This window comes from Mirounga angustirostris, unplaced genomic scaffold, assembly GCF_029215605.1.
Source record: "Mirounga angustirostris isolate CCGP_5_RB_7025 unplaced genomic scaffold, mMirAng1.0.hap1 SCAF_9, whole genome shotgun sequence".
Classification (NCBI taxonomy): Eukaryota; Metazoa; Chordata; class Mammalia; order Carnivora; family Phocidae; genus Mirounga; species Mirounga angustirostris.
This window is the reverse complement of record NW_026991717.1, coordinates 3,193,470-3,211,583: the sequence shown is the minus strand read 5'-3', so window position 1 is coordinate 3,211,583 and position 18,114 is coordinate 3,193,470. Positions and strand designations below refer to the sequence as shown.

General features: G+C 45.8%; 1 protein-coding gene across 10 annotated transcripts in view; it reads left to right on the top strand.

Moving 5' to 3' along the window:
- EFL1 (elongation factor like GTPase 1) overlaps positions 1 to 18,114 on the top strand; it is a 139,000-nt gene that overhangs the window by 114,919 nt on the left and 5,967 nt on the right. For 3 of the 10 annotated variants that reach the window (XM_064569794.1, XM_064569792.1, XM_064569793.1), the window contains 2 exons: positions 5,243 to 6,225; positions 15,540 to 15,724. In XM_064569794.1, coding sequence (XP_064425864.1) covers positions 5,243 to 6,225; positions 15,540 to 15,724 — 1,168 coding nt within the window. Of the gene's footprint in view, positions 1 to 5,242; positions 6,226 to 6,923; positions 7,420 to 7,440; positions 8,523 to 8,563; positions 8,692 to 14,783; positions 15,485 to 15,539; positions 15,725 to 17,344; positions 17,714 to 18,114 lie in introns of those variants that run through there. The other 7 variants (XR_010404800.1, XR_010404799.1, XR_010404801.1 and 4 more) reach the window with 7 other exon arrangements.

Genomic DNA, 18,114 nt, shown 5'->3' with positions numbered 1-18,114 from the left:
GATTGCATTTCCTTATACCATTAATAAACATAAAATGAAAATTATTTCAAGGTGACCATTTACAGTAACAAAAATATCAAATATCCAGGAATAAAATGTACTCATTTATAGGCCCTCTGTGCAAAAACTATAAAACACAGAAGAAGGTTGTGTTGTGTGTGTATGGCTTTAAAAGTTTAATATTAAAATGATGTCAGCTTTTCCCAAAGTGATTATACATTCAGAGCAGTCCCAGTCAAAATCCTGTTAACTATATGTTTGCAGAGCTTGACAAATTTGTGTGGAAATGCAAAGGGCCAGTAATGACCAAAACCCGTTAACAAAGTAGAACAAGGTGGAAGTTCTTACTCCACTGGAAATCAAAACCTATTTTAAAGCTACAGGAGTCGGCTCTGTGCTGTTGACATAAGGATAGACAGATGAGTGGACTCGTGCAGAGAGCACAGATGTAAGGGACACGGGGCGCCTGGGTGGCTCAGTTGGTTAGGCGTCTGCCTTCAGCTCAGGTCATGATCCCAGGGTCCTGGGATCGAGTCCTGCATTGGGCTTCCTGCTCCACACAGAGCCTGCCTGTGCCTCTCTCTCTCTGTCTCTCATGAATAAATAAATAAAATCTTAAAAAAATAAATAAAGGGGGGCAGCTTCCGGAACAGTGGGGAGGACCGGCCTCTCCGCACTTGGTTCTGGCAGCTCGGACCTCTGTCTGGAAAGCCTCTACCTCATCCTGAACTCAGCGATTTATTCCAGGTGCATTGTAAAGTGTGGAGGGCAAAAATCATCAAGTACCTAGAAGATAATAGAGGAGAATATCTTTGAGACCTCGGGATAGGGCAAAGCTTCTTTAATAGGGTGTTAAAAGCATGAATGACAGAGTCAAGTTTAATCATTGGAAGACACTGTGAAGAGTAAGAAGGCAAGCCATGGGGTCAGAGAGCACATTGGTAAAACGTATAATAAACAAAGGACTTAAAGCTCCAATATATAAAGAATTCCTACAAGTAATGAGAGCCAACAATCCTAGAAAATGGAACGAAGATTTGAACAGGTGCTTTACATAACAGAAGCCTAAAACTAATAAATATATGAAAAGATATTCAACTTACAAGTTAATGAAAGGAAATAAAAACCAAAGTGAGATGCCTCTATGTATCCACCAGAGTGGTTGAAACTTAAAAGTGACAGTATCACATGGTGGCAGAGATAGGCAGTAGGAATTCACCTACATAACTAGTGAGAATGGGAATTGGTGCAACCACTTTGGAATACAATTCCGTGCTACCTACTCAGGTAGGGGGTAGGTACTTCCTGTACTTTCTGTGGCTTGGCAAATCTACTCCTTTCTAGTCTAAAGATACTTAACACAAAGCTTAACAAGTGTGCGCCATGAATATTCATAGCAACAGACATATTAATAGCCCCAAACTGGAAACAACTCAAACAGTATAGTGGATAAATAAATAAATTATGATACAGTCTTACCATGCAATTCTGTAGAGTAACCTCAGTGAACAAGCTAGCTATTCAAACATGGAGAAATCTCACAACATAATACTGAGCCAAAGAATCCAACTGAAGAAACAAGGTTTGATGGGGTTGATATATACAGTACAAAAGCAGACCAGACTGAGCTGTAGCCTGCAGGGGGTACAGGTTTATGGGATAAAAAGACTTTTAAAGAAAGGACTACAGTCAAAGTCAGGGTGGGCTTGGGGGAAGGCCTGATGGGTCCTCCTGAGGGCTCATAGTGTTGACTGGAGTGGCTGCTTTTGTGGGTGTTCACTGTGTGGTCAGTCACGGGTCAGTTGATTTTTGTTTTGTCACCTATCCTATAAAATTTTACAATTATACCTACATGAAGAGAATTCTAGAAATTCTAGAGTTTTTTTTTTAGCTCTCGTGGGACAGAACCTGCCTTCTAACCTGTAAGCTTCCTTTCCAACTCTCACACACGTTCAGGACCACCTTACGTGCAGGAACGGGAGGTAGGAGACAGCCTGTCGCGTCCCGGCCAGAGAGACTGCCAGGGTTCTTCATGTCCAGATCTCACGGATGGAAGGGCTGGTCAGAGATGGCAGGATCTCCCGGTGCTGGTGCTCAGGGATGGCAGGAAGCCACGGGAGGTTGCTGGGGGAGTCTGAGCCTCCTGCATTCTCTGGAAGTAATGGCAGGCTCTGCATTCCCGGGATTTGAAGAGCCTTCGGTCCCGAGGTGCTTTGCAGGTGTGACGGTCATGTGCACACCCCCACTTCCATGGCGTGGAGTGGTTTTCATTCATCTTGTAAATGGTTATTGTAGGGAACTTCTTGGGACCCTCAGAAAGCTGAAGGGCTGGTAAGACGCACAGCCCTTTTTACCTTACAATACGAGGGAAGGGGGCTGATGTCGTAGATGTATTCACTCACCGTTTCAGTAGCTCAGCAGGTGATTTTCTTGAGTGTTCTAAGAATATGAGCATATTTTCTCAAAATAATGATAATTTAAAAATATTTTCCTACTTCTGAGATTTCTAAATGCTTTTCTTTTTTAAAAATCAGGAAAGGGTATTAAATTTTATTGAATGCTAAGCGGTTTTACAGGTGGTTACATAGATGGATTACTTTATTTGACATTTTTAATGTGCTATATTACTTTAACAGATCTCTTAATACAAATAAATTTTTATACCCCGCAATAAAAGCTACTTAGTGTTGCAGTGAAGTATTCCTTTGATGTGCTGTTTAATTTTTCAGTATAGCATAACCGGAAGAAGAATGGATTCTGAGGTCAGACCTAAATTTGAGTCCTGGCTCCTCCACTGACGAGCTCTGTGACTTTGGGGGTGTGACTTAATGTTTCTTACCTGGTTTTCTCCTCTAGAAAATGAGGATAATACTAAAGATATAATGCGTGTAGAACACTTAGCACAGTGTCTCATACATAGTAAGTGACTAGTAAAAAGAAAAAATACACATACATCCTTTTTTTCTCATTGTAATTTTAGATTTTATATCTGAATTCTTAAGTAAGATTGAACTGCAGGTTTATCTGTGTGTGCTGTCTTTGTCAAGTTCAGGTATTAAAGTATATTTTATTACTATTTGTAATACATAAAAATGTGTAGGGCACGTCCCAGTGTACATAGTGGGCACCAAAGGCCTGTTGATGATGACTTTAGCGATCACTTTTGTGATTAGTCACAATACCCTGAATAAAGTAGTGCTTTTTTTATTAAGTTTTTTTTTAATTCCAGCATAATTAATACACAGTGTTCTATTAGTTTCCGGAGTACAATATAGTAGTTCAGCAGTTCTGTACATTACCCAGTGCTCATCATGGTAAGTGTATTCTTAATCCCCATCACCTATTTCACAAAGCATATATTTGTTTTATATTTATTTAAAATTTTTTTTTAGAGAGAGGGAGAAAGAGAATCCCAAGCAGGCTCCACTATTAATGTGAAGCCCAACACGGGGCTTGATCTCACGACCCTAAGATCCTGACCTGAGTCGAAATCAAGAGCCAGCTGCTTAACCGACTGAGCCACTCAGGCACCCCTCACAGAGTATATTTTAAATTAATACAAAGTCAAGAAAACATCCATCTTGTATATTCTGTAACAATAATAGCGGTGAACCGAAACAGCATTCAGAGACACTAATCCTTGAAAGTGAACACACTTACTGGCAAAACCAAAACCTTTCTTGGAAATAATGTTTATTCATGTTATTTTCTTCGACACATTATGGTCTGTTCAGGTGCCATATTCTAAAATCAATTAGGTTCAATTTTACCAATTTTGGCAACATGCTATTTTTTAGAAAACCATCTAGTTACTGAGTTTTCAAATTTAATCAAAAAGAATAAAATCAGATAAACCAAATACCTGTCCAGATCCACAGAATGTTCTACAGAAACCAGAAACAAATCTAGAATCAAATGTAAGCATTTCAAAAACTTTTTTAATATTTGGTTCCCTTACTGAGTAACAAAAAATCACTGTTCCACTGTCCCAAAATCTCATATAAAGTGTACATGTGAACACACACACATACTTGTATGTCCATTCAGACGTGTCCATCCCCACTGCCAATGGCAGACATGGAGCAGACCAGAGCCTTGCTATTACCTGGGAGTGAACTAGACAGAAAATAAGAGAAAGATTGCATGGTTTCCTTGTCATCACAATCAGTCCACACCAATTTCCTCAAGTCTGCCCTCTGTGAACTCATAATTCATAGCATGAAACTAAACCTGAGGGGCACCTGGGTGGCTCAGTCAGTTAAGCGTCCGACTCTTGGTTTCGGTTCAGGTCATGATCTCTGTGTCATTGGATCAAGCCCCACATTGTGCTCAGTATGGAGTCTGCTTGTCCCTCTCCCTGTGCTCCTCCCCCTACTCTCTCTCTCTCAAATAAATAAATAAAATCTTAAAAATTTTTTTTTCTAAAAAAAAAAGAAACTAAACCTGATAACATGTGGAAAAGGGGCTTTCTGAACGTGGTACTGGACCGAGGTTCAAAACCCGTATACAGTAGCCACGGGCCACGTGTGGCTATTTCACATTAAAGTTAAGTAAAATTAAAACTTCAGTTCCTGAGCCACACCAGCCACATATCACATGCTCAGTCGCTATGTGTGCCTGTTTAAATTTAATTAAATAATTAAAGCTTCCCCATTATACTAGCCACATTTCAGGTGCCCAGCAATCACAGTGCATACAGAACATCTCCCATCACTGCAGGAAGTTCTTTTGGAAAGTGTTGCTCAGACACAACTCCTGCATCATCCTAGCCTCGCCGTGAGCCTCATTATTGAAGCCAAATACATTGTCAGCACTTGACTAGGTGTCCTGAAGTTCTTGATTCTTTGTTATAATCATGGAGCTTGTCTTCTCTAGGTTCTTAAATTGGCAAATAGTATTTTAAAGAATTCATATGTTAGATCTTATTAAAATACTTTCCACTCAAAACATTTTTATCTAAATAGATGGTTTATTTATTTTTTTTTTTGAGCGTGAACAAAGCAGTGAAATTCGTATGTATGCAAAGAACTCCCTGAAGGTATGTTCCTATTAGAGGTGGTCCTTTCAATCCAAAATGAAAGTGGTCTTTGAATTCTGGTATAATTTACAGTACCAATCTTTCCTAGAAAAATCACTTTTATGTTTCTGTGTTTTTGCAGGATCTCCATTGTGTGACATTTCTATATGGGAATTTTGATGCCGTTTATTATAACCTTGTTATTTCTCTTGCATTTGTCTGTAGGTTTGCAAAGATTCAAATCAGTGTTTCTGAACCCATTATTCCATTCAGAGAAACAATCACAAAACCCCCAAAAGTCGACATGGTCAATGAAGAAATAGGCAAACAACAAAAAGTTGCAGTTATCCACCAAACAAAAGAAGATCAGAGTAAAATCCCTGAAGGAATCCAAGTTGACTCTGATGGGCTCATCACCATAACAACCCCCAATAAGCTTGCCACACTCAGTGTTCGAGCCATGCCCCTTCCGGAAGAAGTCACACAGATTCTGGAAGAAAATAGTGATTTGATTCGTTCTATGGAGCAGTTGACATCCTCTTTGAACGAGGGCAGACATACTCAGATGATCCACCAGAAGACCCAAGAGAAAATTTGCGAATTCAAAGGAAAACTAGAGCAATACCTAACAGGGAGAAAATGGAGGAACACTGTTGACCAAATCTGGTCATTTGGCCCAAGAAAATGCGGGCCCAACATATTAGTTAATAAAAGCGAAGACTTTCAGAACTCAGTATGGACAGGCCCAGCCATCAAAGCTTCAAAAGAGGCCAGTAGATACCGAGATTTGGGCAACAGCATCGTGAGTGGTTTCCAGCTAGCAACCCTCTCTGGCCCCATGTGTGAGGAGCCTCTCATGGGTGTCTGTTTTGTTTTGGAAAAATGGTACCTAAGCAAATTTGAGGAACAGGGGGCAAGTGATAAACACAATGAAGAGCAAAGGGATGTGGTGCAGGACAGCCAAGGGGAAGAGGAAGCCTGTTCCGGTGGAGGCGAAAACCTGGGGCTCCAGGACGGCGGCTCTGAGCCCTTGGAGAAGAAGACTTCCCAGAAAGGAGAGTCTTCGCTCACTGATTGCTACGGACCCTTCTCAGGACAGCTCATCGCCACCATGAAGGAGGCATGTCGCTACGCCCTGCAGGTGAAACCTCAGCGTCTGATGGCAGCCATGTACACATGTGACATCATGGCCACCGGTGATGTTCTGGGTAAGAAGGGCGGGGACAGTGAGAAATGCCAGGGGTGACAGTGAGGTCTCTGAGGTCAGAAAACCCAAACGCACTTAATATTTTTTTTACAGAAGCTATGTCATCAGCTAGTTTACTAAAGAACTAAGATCTTTGAAAGCCAGGCACCTTAAATATTAACATCCTGACGGGGAGGGGGGATGGTGGTGGGACGAAACTTGATTACCAAAGATCTTTTGATTTGCAGCAAATAGACTCTTTTCTGTAATGAGAGGTCTGGCAAATGAGGTGTAAACTACCCATACATGTTACCACCCAAACCTGTGCGGCATTCTCTTTCTCAAGTGAGTAACCGTATCGGTCTGGGTAACTAGAGCCTTCCTGGAAATGATCAGAGAGGACGGTGACATTCTTACACACCTAACACACAAGGGCTTCTGTAAATTCTGGGTCCCTGCAGAAGAAGATTATTGGGGGCTTTATTCATCACTGACCATTACAGCAAATCCTACTTTGATTTTTCGCTCTCCAGAAGGAGATCCTCTGGGATCCCTGGAGACTTGGGGCCCTGGCATTTAGTAGCTGTTTTGACTTTTGACAGGTAGTCCTTCTCACTAAGACTTCTTTTCTTCACCTGTAAGAAGGAAGTAGTAGCGTTCTTTTGCTGATTTATTCCTAAAAGCAGATATCTAACCTGTTGGGGTTTTTTCTCCCAAAAGAAATTCAGGCCTGCCTGCCCAGCAGGGCTCCTAGGATAGGGACGGAGCATCCGCGGCAGCGTTTCGGAAATAGCCGCACAGACGTGGTGATGCGGGACCGCTCAGAGCCTTGTGTGCTAGAACAACGTCTGCGGGGGTGACCTCTAGGGCACAGTGTGTCTCAGCCTTGTTTGGATGCAGCACAGCATTCGCAGCTCAGGGAGCGCATAGATCAGTTTGAGGAAACCAGTCAGGACCATTCCTAGGTGTCCTCCGCTTTCCCCAAGAACTTCCATAATTCATGAAGGCAGAGGTGGAGTTAGAATCAGGGAACCATGAAGAGGAGCCTGACAGATGCCACCTCAACCCGAGTACCTCTGTTGATGGGCAGCTCACAGCCTGTGCCTGACGAGGTGGCATCTTGCCGCTCTTGGGCGAATGTCTTGTCTCCCGCTAGTTTCCAGCCACGTGTGCCACCATCCCTCCCTCCTACAAGCGGTGGCACGTCACGTGCCTGAGGAGCACATTTGTTCTCTAGTGTGCGTCCGGCAGGAAACTCTCCAGAGCCGTCGGCTGTGTTTCCATGATGGGATCTTCGGTGCCCTTCCGCTGTTGCGTTGCCATCCCCTGGGGCATACTTTGCTTGCTCAGCATCCCACTTCGAGCAGCAATTGCATCCTGTCACTGACTCATGGGGAGTCAGGATCAACATCATTTCTTTTTTAAAGTAAGTTATGTCTTCCCGCTTCATCCCCAGAAAGCAGAATCCAAATTTTGGTGATTGACTAGACCATAGAAATTACGTAGTCCCATGAACTCCTGAATTTATACCCGAGTAAACTGGATCTATACAATTCCTTTTTTCCCTTAGGTTTTATGTAGAAACACAATAGTACAGGAAGGTTTTTTTGTTTGTTTGTTTGTTTGTTTAATGCCAAGAAAAAGAAGTCCCAGTACCACAATCTTAACACACTGATTCTTTTTTCATTTTTTTTTATGTGTCTTTTCTTGTCTACTGAGAACTGAAACTCTGTAAGCAGTGAATTGAATGTTTTGATGAAGTTAAGCTCCTTCATATCTGTAGATTTCCCCTGATGATCAAGGTACCAACCATGTAGATGAAGTAAGTATAGGTTGATAAGATGTTGTGTTAGAAAGTCCACGCATTTCCAAAGGCCTAAATCATACTTTAATAAATATGTACAAATCTTTAATATTTTCTTAAAACTCTGCAGGAAGTTAGCATATGGCTTCAGAGTCTGCAGTTTCTAGAATCCAGAGTTTTGATCCCCCCTAGAAGTTCATTTGTTGGCAGAGATTATCCATAATTTCTCAAAAGGACAAGTTTCTTAAGGACCGTGAGATACAGACTCCAGCCCCAGAGACAGACCCTGTGTAGGAGGCCAGCTACCTGCTCATCAGCTTCTTGGCTCTCTGGAACTCAAGTGTTCTCCTGTGTTCATTCCCCCTGCCACAGGCTGTCCCCCGTTCTCCTCACTGAGGACAGTGCAGGACACACGTACCAGGAAGCCCTGCCTTCCAGCCCTTCTGTATTGACACTGCACACGTTTCTCCATATTGTGGGCATGTCTCATCCTTGCTTGGAAACTAATGGAGAAGACCCTTTCTGGTGTCATTAGTTGGACCTTTTATTTTGGCAGGCTCAGCTTAACACCTCGGACGCCCTCCTGATGCACCTTTTCTTCTTCCGTCCACTGTGCGTGTCCTATTAGAACAGAATGAGGACGCAGCAGTATACCCTTCTTGACCGAACAGGTTTATTTTGGAGGTACTGTTGTGTTTGTGTCCTTTTTCTCTCATTGGGACCATTTGTGGTTGTTATTTCAGACTCTTCTTACTCCTGAAAGGAGTTTTATCTTAGAGTTTGTTATCCCAAAACTTGTTCTGTTTCTTCTCCTTTATGTGGTTGAAATGATCCTTCTGAAAGTCCGGGGTCCCCGGACATCTGTGCCTGTCCTTCCCTCTCCTGCCCTCCTGGGAGAGTAATGGGAACCCACATCTCCTCCCCAAATTGCCGGCTCTCCTGCATTATCGTTGGGAGTGGCATTTGTCCTTTGCTTTCTGAGAAGACAAATTTCCCACGTACCACATGAAGCCAGGATCAGCTGTTGGCATTTATCAGCCCGACACTCCAGGCAGACTGTTGAGTCATCCCTGTTGAGTCAGTGCTCCGTGCCCGCTTTCCCATTTCCTTTAGGAAATCACCACCAGGACCCTGCACGTGACCAGGCAGCCCTAGGACAGTCCCTTGAAATATCACTGTGATCCTGTCCTTTTCTCTCCATCCTGGCTCTCTCCACCTGGCCGTCCCACTCCGTTCTGGCATTTGTAGGAAGAGCTACAGATCTCGATCGTCAGGGTTATTTGTCCTCTTCTCTCTTAGGAGCAAAGTCAGTCTTTGCCTGGCCTGCTCCTGGTGCACAGTCCACGGTGCTGGGCCTCTGACCCCACCACGTGGCACCTGTGTGTGTGGATTGGTTAGTGCACGGCCTCTGGTCCATGGCCACTGGCCGGCCTTCTTAATCATTTCTGCAACCTAGCTGGCTGCACACCCTCCACCTTACGAAGAAACTGTGTTTCGATATGGTCTGGAATTGTTCCTCCTGAATTAGCATGAAGTCCTCATCAGTGTGAAGCTGCTTAGAGGTGAGGGTCTCCTCTTACGTCCGTTTTCTCAGTGCTTTGAGAGGTTCTTCGGTAGTGATGGCCACGTTCTAGTACCCAAGGTCAGTACGGCCAGCTGCTGACTTTCTGTATTTTCCTTCTTTCTGAATTACCGCCTTCATCTGGAACAAGAAACGAGGAGACCTCTATGTTCCCAAGGCCTTTTGCTTCCTTGCCTAGATATTCAGGGATCTTCCAGGCTTTGCTGGCAGATGCTCTAAATTCTCCAGGAATTGGCACAAGTAAAAAGACAAGTTCAAGTCTTTTTTATTTAGCAAAATGAGTGTCCTTAGTCTCTTTTAAAAACTTAATTCTTTCTACACAGACCGTTAAAACAAGAAATCCTTCTGTAAATGGATAGAATTACTTATGATCAGTTTAGGACATTTTGTGGAAAAATAGTCATCTCAGAATCACTGTACCTGGGGAAATGATCCCAAGAAAATGGCCTTCTTCACCTATAAACTCTGCTTTCTTAAAGGTGTGGTTCTGTTCTCATTTTTTACCCATGAAAGTTGCCTTTAACTTTTTTTTTTTAGATTTTTAAAAAATTTTATTTATTTACTTGAGAGAGAGCATGAGCAGGAGGGGCAGAGGGAGAGGGAGAGAGAGAATCTCAAGTGGACTCCATGCTCAGTGCAGAGCCCGACATTGGACTCAGTCTCACAACCCTGAGATCATGACCTGAGCCGAAATCAAGAGTCAAATGCTCAACTGACTGAGCCACCCAGGTGCCTTCGCCTATAACTTTTAACTTTGGACAGTGAAATTTGTTTGTGTTTTTCAGCTGTCTGTCTTTATATTCCCTCTTCTAACCTGGCAGCTTCTTTCATTCTTGGCTTCTCATGGTTTTTATCTTTGGCAACAACTTCACGTATGAAAAAGAACTTTTTCTGCTAGCTCTAGAGTTTTAATCACGCATCGGCGACTCCAGTCCTCCCTATGTTTTTACCCATAGGGACAAATGCTCACATTGTGAGAACATACATGCCTTAACGTATCAGAAACAGTCTCAGTAAGTGTCACTGTGTACTTTTAAAAAACCTCTTCCCTTCCAAACGCAGGGTTCTTTTTACATTTCATCAGCATCTCATAATTCATTTCAACAAAAATGTATGGACGTGTATAGATGCCTACCGTTAAGCATAATTCCTGCTTTGAGAGATGAGTTAGGTGACAAAGCCTAATTATATGAAACAAAGCACAACACGGTTGAATCCAGTGAATAAATACGTCTTCCAGTGAAATTTTATGAGAAATTGGGATTAGCAAAATTCGAAACAGGGTAGATTTTTTGAAAGGGATAGTTCTTTGAAACGGGCTGTGATGGATGGAATGATTTGCAGTTAGAGCAGGTACGTGTGAAATTGGCTCTCTTTATAGCACAGCACTGAAGACCACGACGGGGCTTAGAGTCCTCCTCCTTAGAGAGGACTCGTTCCCACTTGGTTTTATAGGAGCTTCTGCTCAGCATTCCCTCTAACCCTGGACGGTGGGTTGGTTGGAGCCAACTGTGCAACCTTGCATTTACTCACAGGAACTTGTGTCTTGTTGAGCGTGGGTCCTTACCTAGTTATCCTGATTCTGTCCCAGTATTAATTAGCCTTCCAGCCTCCTGTCAACTTTGGATTTGATCATCATGCTTTCTGAACCCGTGGGTTGCTGGTGACCATCGTAAGGACACAGAGCTGCAATCAGGGTGCTGACCCATCTTGCTGGGGGTGGGGGACAACTTGTTGACATGCACTTCCTGCAGACTCGGGGCTGAGTTCCTCCGTAGAAGAGCCCACATTCCCCGCCGTGTCCACAACACACTGGAGCTCATGTTTGGTGGAGGCCCATCTGCATCCTGTCAACCACATCTGCTTGATTTAGCAGTCTGCTCGCTCTGCAACAAAAGGGAAGGGGGTTAGTGTGACCTGATTTATAAGAATCAGAAGTGCCCACCGATTTCTCGGCATGTGTGTTTTAATTAAAGTTACACCACAAGGGTTACCAGCAATAACAGAAACCACAAGATAAAAGAAAAACCTTCCTCCTTGGAAATCAGCGTGTCGTTTTCCACTTTGTTTTACAATCTTTGTCCGTAATAGTACACTTCCCATAGCTGTAACCGTATGGTAGAAGGAGTGTGATGTTTCGCTTTTTACATTTATTTATTTTATAAGCTGCTTCCATTTGGCTATTTAGTATTCACGGATTTCATTTTAACCTCTGCATAACATCCCATCAACTTGTTATGCTATAATTTACTTCCCATCATCCCCAAATTGGAAATTCGCATTGTTTCCTGTTTATTTACTGTAAGAGAAAACATTGCTCTGAACAGCTGCTTCCTATCCTAAATTCTGAAAAAAAAAAATCATACCTTTAATTGCCAAACTTCCAGCTTAAACGATTGTGGAGTGTACAGACCAGTCTTGCTGCCCTGTTACAGAAGAAGAAAATACATACGAGAGTATATAATGCCATCCAAGAGCAAATTAGGTTCAGATGGTGAAGAGATGGTTTTGATCTCGGGATCCCGTGGAAGACTCAGTGGAGCAGGTGATTCTGAACGGGCTTTAACCATGCAGTGGGATGAGGCACGCTGGGGGTTGGAGGACCGCGCACACGCGGAGTGGGAGGACCTCGGATGTGCGCCGCCGTGGTGAGCACTCCTGCTCGGCTGGACGCTCAGTCTAAGTGCTGTTGGGTCTGGCAGTCCTGGAGCTGGACGTCCTGGGTCGCTGCTGCAGCCCCAGAGGGCCTTGAATTTGGGCTGGGGTGTAGTTTATGGTGTAGTCATTCAAAGACCAGCCCTGACCAACCTGTTTCCATCAATTAACTTTTTTTTTATTAAAATATTTTTTTTATTTGAGAGAGAGCACGAGCAGGGGGAAGAGGCAGAAGCAGGCTTCCTGCTGAGCAGGGAGCCCGATGCGGGGCTCGATCCCAGGGCCCTGGGATCATGACCTGAGCCGAAGGCAGACGCTTAACGACTGAGCCACCCAGGCGCCCCTATTGATTAACCTTTTTGTTGCCATTTTTCCCCTGATGGGCGCTTGCCTCTTGGTGCTTCACATGCAGTACGGCGGGGCACACGTGATCGTTGGGCGCAGGGACAGGTGACTGAGGTATAATGGAGCAGACGTCGTGTTGAAGGGGAGTCGGAGTATTCGCAGAGGCCAAATGCTCGCAAGGCCTCCTGGGTATGGCTGCCATAACATCTCAGTGAGAGCAGTGGCAGGTTTAGAGGGTCCAGGCATTGGACGCACCTGTCATGAAAGCCACATGTATTTGGAAGATTTTATTTATAGCTGTTTTCCTCTGTTCGGTGATCCATCACTGTGCCCCAGTTTCAGGATTTAGTTTTAGTGGATTAAAATTGCATGGCTCAAAATTACACGATTAATTACATTCAACCTCCATTGCAGTTATTGATCCGATCCCGCCGGCATGATCCCCGAAGGAAGGGGAGGAGCTGGGGCCTCTGCAGCACAGGTGGGGCTTGTCCCCGCTGGTCCACCCCTTGCGGTCTCCGCTCCAGTCACTCAGTAGATCTCCCCGCCCCCCCCGCCGCTGTTTCGTATTTACCTCTGCAAACCACCTAAAGCTTTTCTAGAATGAGCTAGCTGGGTCAAGGTTACTCGTTCACACATGCTGGCTGTTGTACTAGGGTTTTCTCCCCTGCTGGGAATCTCAGGCAGATACACACGGCCTCTAGGAGACACGCTGTCATTGTGCTTGTCTCAGAGCTTCCAGATCATACCCAGATTGGTGTGTTCAGTTCTGGGTGCCCCATGCCAAGAGCAGGGTGAGCAGGTCATGGTGGCGCAGATAGGAAAGGGTCAGGATGGAACAGGGAGTGAAGGGCCTGTCACGGAAAGATGGGGGGTGTTCGGGGCGGAGAAGAGGAAGCCAGATAGCTGTCCTTGAGGAGCTTGCAGGCTGGTCTGTGCCACAGGGATGACACTGTCCCGTGTGATAGAAACTGGAGCTAACAGAAACTAGAGGGGAGCAGATCTGGGGCTGGGGAGTGGCCCAGCGGGGAGGGGGGTCCTGGCATGGCCTGTACCACATGGAGGAGGTGAGCTGGAGCAGGGCCAGCAGAATCTCTCTCTGATGGATCTTGCTGACCCTTCCGTTCCCTGCTGACCCTCTCTTCTGTTTCTGTAACACAGACTTCTAGTGTGGACAACGGGCAGGGACGGTGTTTCATCTCAGGCTGGATTTGCACGGTGGGGGTGCCCTGGCTCCGTGATCAGCGTGGGGCGGAGGGTGACAGGGTGGGGGGCCTGGGTGTAGGGACAGTCTCAGCAGCTCAGGCTTGGCCTCCGTGTTGAACGCACACAAATGGTAAACGAATCAGGTCTCCGCAGGGAGAGTTCAGAGAGGCGGAGCCTCAGCGAGTGGTCGTGGGGGGACATCGGTCCCCAATAGGGCTGGGGTCTGAGGGGGGCGGTGCTGACGCTGGGGAGAGCCATCAGCGGCATGGGTCAGTAGCTTTGCAGCTACACAGAAATCATGAGAGGATGGGAAAAGGACATTTGCCATCAGAAAGTGACGGTGACAGGTCAACAGAGCAGTTCCACTTGAGCCCAGGCCAGCAATAGAGCCCAGGTGTTGACCAAGTGAGAATCCAAGCACTCAGGAAACGGAAGGGAGCAGAAAGTGTGGGAGGTGGTGGGGGAGAGTAGGGGGAAGGCTGTGCCGTTTAGCACTAACAGAACTGTGGTTTGATTTTTCAGCTAAACCTGGAGCTGAGAAAGACCCATTAGAGTTTTTAGGGGTTTTTTATTCCTAAGACCGCCACATGACGCAATGGGCCTCCTGCCTTTTGTTTGCCTTGGTCCTTCCTGATCCCCACCACCAGGGGGAAGTCTGAGTCGGAGGAGTTCACAGTCAGAAGGCTGGCTCTGGGTCCTCAGTTCCTTGTTGGAAACAAGCAGTTCTGGGTGGGCCAGGCACCCCAGGGCCTCCCCCCGGCACCCAGGGAGGGAGAGCCAGGGCCCATGCTGGTGCTCAGAGGAGAGAACCACCCCGCTCAGCCACAGCGTTGTAAACCTTTAAGGACAAGGTGTTCCCAGATCAGTTACACCCTTAAAACCACTTTTTCTGAGTGGTAGGTGAAATGGGAGGCTTTAATCAGAGCGTCTGCTGGCCCAAGCCGGTTCCTCACAGCTGTGTGTGATGCTCGGTCTCTGTTCTTTGCAGAGTCTGTCCTGCTTACCGGTTGAAAGACTTGTGCCCTGAGGTGCTCCTGCAGGAGCCCCGGGGAAGACCTCTCCCTTCTGAGCATCAGGCAGCCTTGGGCCGAAGGACGGAATACGAGTTTTAGCCAAGAGGATTTGCTGGTGTTCCTGGGATGTGGCGGGAGACATTGTTATCAGATGTTAAAGATGCCAAGGACCATCCGTTTTCAGGGAAATAAAATACTTCTGCCACTTAGATGTTAGCAGTTTTTAAAAACATGAGCACGCATCTCTATGTGTGTGGTTTTCATTTTTGATATAAAAATGTCACTGTGCCAGTTGCTTGCTTCCTAGGCCCAAGTAGCCTTACGCTATCACCGTCCTGTTAATAACGTCTCATGGTTATTAAGATATTTTAATATTTACAAAGCCCAATCACACTCATCTCACTGGATTTCATGCCCAGAGACCGCTCATGGGTGACACTGTATCAGAAGGTTCTTTGCAGAGTCTCCCCCTTCTCATGCCACGTTGGGGGGATTGCCCTTTGGGTCATGCCGCTTGGGCTGGTTTCACTTTCTGTTACCTTTATGTCTCTAATTTTTTATAGTTGTACTTTTAAATACTTAAAAAAAAAAGTGTCCATGCTTTTGTACACCCAGCTGGTTGGTAACAAAGTTACTCACTAGTGGGTTGTTCCGGGGGCGTGAGTAATCAGGTCTTTGTGAGGCTCTAGACGCGGCAGCTCAATGAGTTTAAAAGCGGTATGGCTTTGCAGGTCGGGTCTATGCTGTCTTGTCAAAGAGAGAAGGCCGAGTGCTCCAAGAAGAAATGAAAGAAGGGACAGACATGTTCATCATCAAGGCCGTGCTGCCTGTCGCTGAGAGTTTCGGCTTTGCGGATGAGATCAGGAAGCGGACGAGTGGTCTGGCCAGCCCGCAGCTGGTGTTCAGCCATTGGGAGGTAACAGCCCGCATCCCCTTCCCTGCCCCTCGGGTCCCCACGTGCTGCCTGCCCTCGGCACCGGGCCGCGCAGACAGGGCCTCCGGCGCCAGGTCGCCTGCTTGGGGCTCTCCTCCGCCAGTGGCGCGGGAGAAGGCGTGTGGCTGTTTTTCGTCCAGAGTGAATGATCCTTGGGTCACAGGTGCCTGTAATACACACACACGCACGCACATACTCATTCTTTCTTTTTACTGCATGTAAAATTCAAGACTCAGAACATTCAATCCTATGTTTCCCTTCGAAGATAGATTTTTTTTTCTGTGTAGAATGCAACTTTATTTTTTTTATTTTTTTATTTTTTTTATTATGATCAGTTAGCCAGCATATAGTTCATCATAAGTTTTTGATGTAGTGTTCAACAATTCATTAGTTGCATATAACACCAGTGCTCATCCCAATATGTGCCCTCCTTAATACCCATCACCCAGTCACCCCATCCCCCACCCCCTCCCTTCTGTGACCCTCAGTTTGTTTCCCAGAGTCCAGAGTCTCTCATGGTTCGTCTCCCTCTCTGATTTCTTCCCATTCAGTTTTCCCTCCCTTCCCCTGTGGTCCTCCGCACTATTATTTTCCACATATGAGTGAAACTATATGATAATTGTCTTTCTCTGCTTGACTTATTTCACTTAGCATAATCCCCTACAGTCCCGTCCTTGTTGATGTAAAAGTTGGGTATTCATCCTTTCCGATGGCTGAGTAATATTCCATTTGTATATATGGACCACATCTTCTTTATCCATTCATCTGTTGAAGGCATCTCGGCTCCTTCCACAGTTTGGCTGTTGCGGAGATTGCTGCTATGAACATTGGGGTGCATATGGCCCTTCTTTTCACTACATCTGTGTCTTTGGGGTAAATACCCAGGAGTGTAATTGCTGGGTCATAGGGTAGCTCTATTTTTAACATCTTGAGGACCCTCCATATTATTTTCCAGAGTGGCTGCACCAGCTTGCATTCCCACCAACAGTGTAAGAGGCTTCCCCTTTCTCCGCATCCTCTCCAACACTCGAAGATAGATTTTTAAAGGGAAATCACAGACATTTTGGAAGTGAAACTCTCAGGAACTTTTCTTCTGGGGGAAAAATACTTGTGTTTAGAGGGGATAGGTCTGCTTCCTGCCAGGGACAGCTTTCAGTTCCTTTGTGTCACCTCATCTGCAGTCCCCGTTGTGGGGGCTCAGGGTTTCTCTGGCTTTCACGTGTTGTGGGATGAAGTGGCTCATGAGAACACCTCACTGTCAGTGTAGGTACAGGTAGGTGAAGAGCAAACCTTATCCGTAATCAACACTGCAGACGGCGATCGAGAGCACATTGCTTTTTTCACTTGAGGGAAAGTAGTAACCCGGGGCGGGTGGGGAGGTCAGAGCAGGCTTCCTAAAGCATCCCTGAAGGGGGACCTGTGTAGAGGTGAGACCAGAGGCTCGCGCGGCTGGGAGGAGTGCAGGGGACGAGTGCAGGTCACAGGCCGGGAGCCGCTGTTAGGTGTCCAGTCACGGCCTCGGGTCTGGAGTAGAATTTTTTAACTACTGGATGTAAGTAGAAAGGCTGGTGTAAGAAAGCAGTTTCTGTTGTCACTTTACAGGGAATGGAAATAACTTCACAGCGCCCACTTTTCCCTTGGAGGTTCATGGCCTGGTAGAAGGGGCGTTGGCTCTGGTGTGGGCCACTCCGGGCCACTCCTGGTTTCAGAGACCAACTCCGCCGCTTGCTGGGGCTGACTGTGGAGCCTGCTGAGTTTGTCCCCCTGAGATAAAGCATGTGGAGCAGGTGGCCTGGTGGCCGATGCTGTGGGCCGTCGTTGGTGCGCGCTCACCTGGGCTTGCTCTCGGCCCCCGTGGCCCGTCCCCGGCTCTTCCTTCAGCACCGCTCCAGCCAGACCCCCTCCCCTATTTCTCTCACCTCCATCAGCCAGATGGGTCCTGTTTCACCGCAGGTCACAAAGGGGAGTGTGGTAAGTGAGGGAGAACCTCTTTTTTTTTTTTTAATTAACATATCATGTATTATTTGTTTCAGGGGTACAGGTCTGTGATTCATCAGTCTTACACAATTCACAGCGCTCACCATAACACATAGCCTCCCCAATGTCCATCACCCAGCCACCCCATCCCTCCCAGCCCCCACCACTCCAGCAACCCTCAGTTTGTTTCCTAAGATTAAGAGTCTCTTATGGTTTGTCTCCCTCTCCGCTTTTGTCTTATTTCATTTTTTCCTCCCTTCCCCTATGATCTGCTGTCCTGTTTCTCAAATTCCTGATATCAATGAGATCATATGATACTTCTTTCTCTGATTGACTTATTTCGCTCAGCATAATACCCTCTAGTTCTATCCACGTCATTGCAAATGGCAAGATTT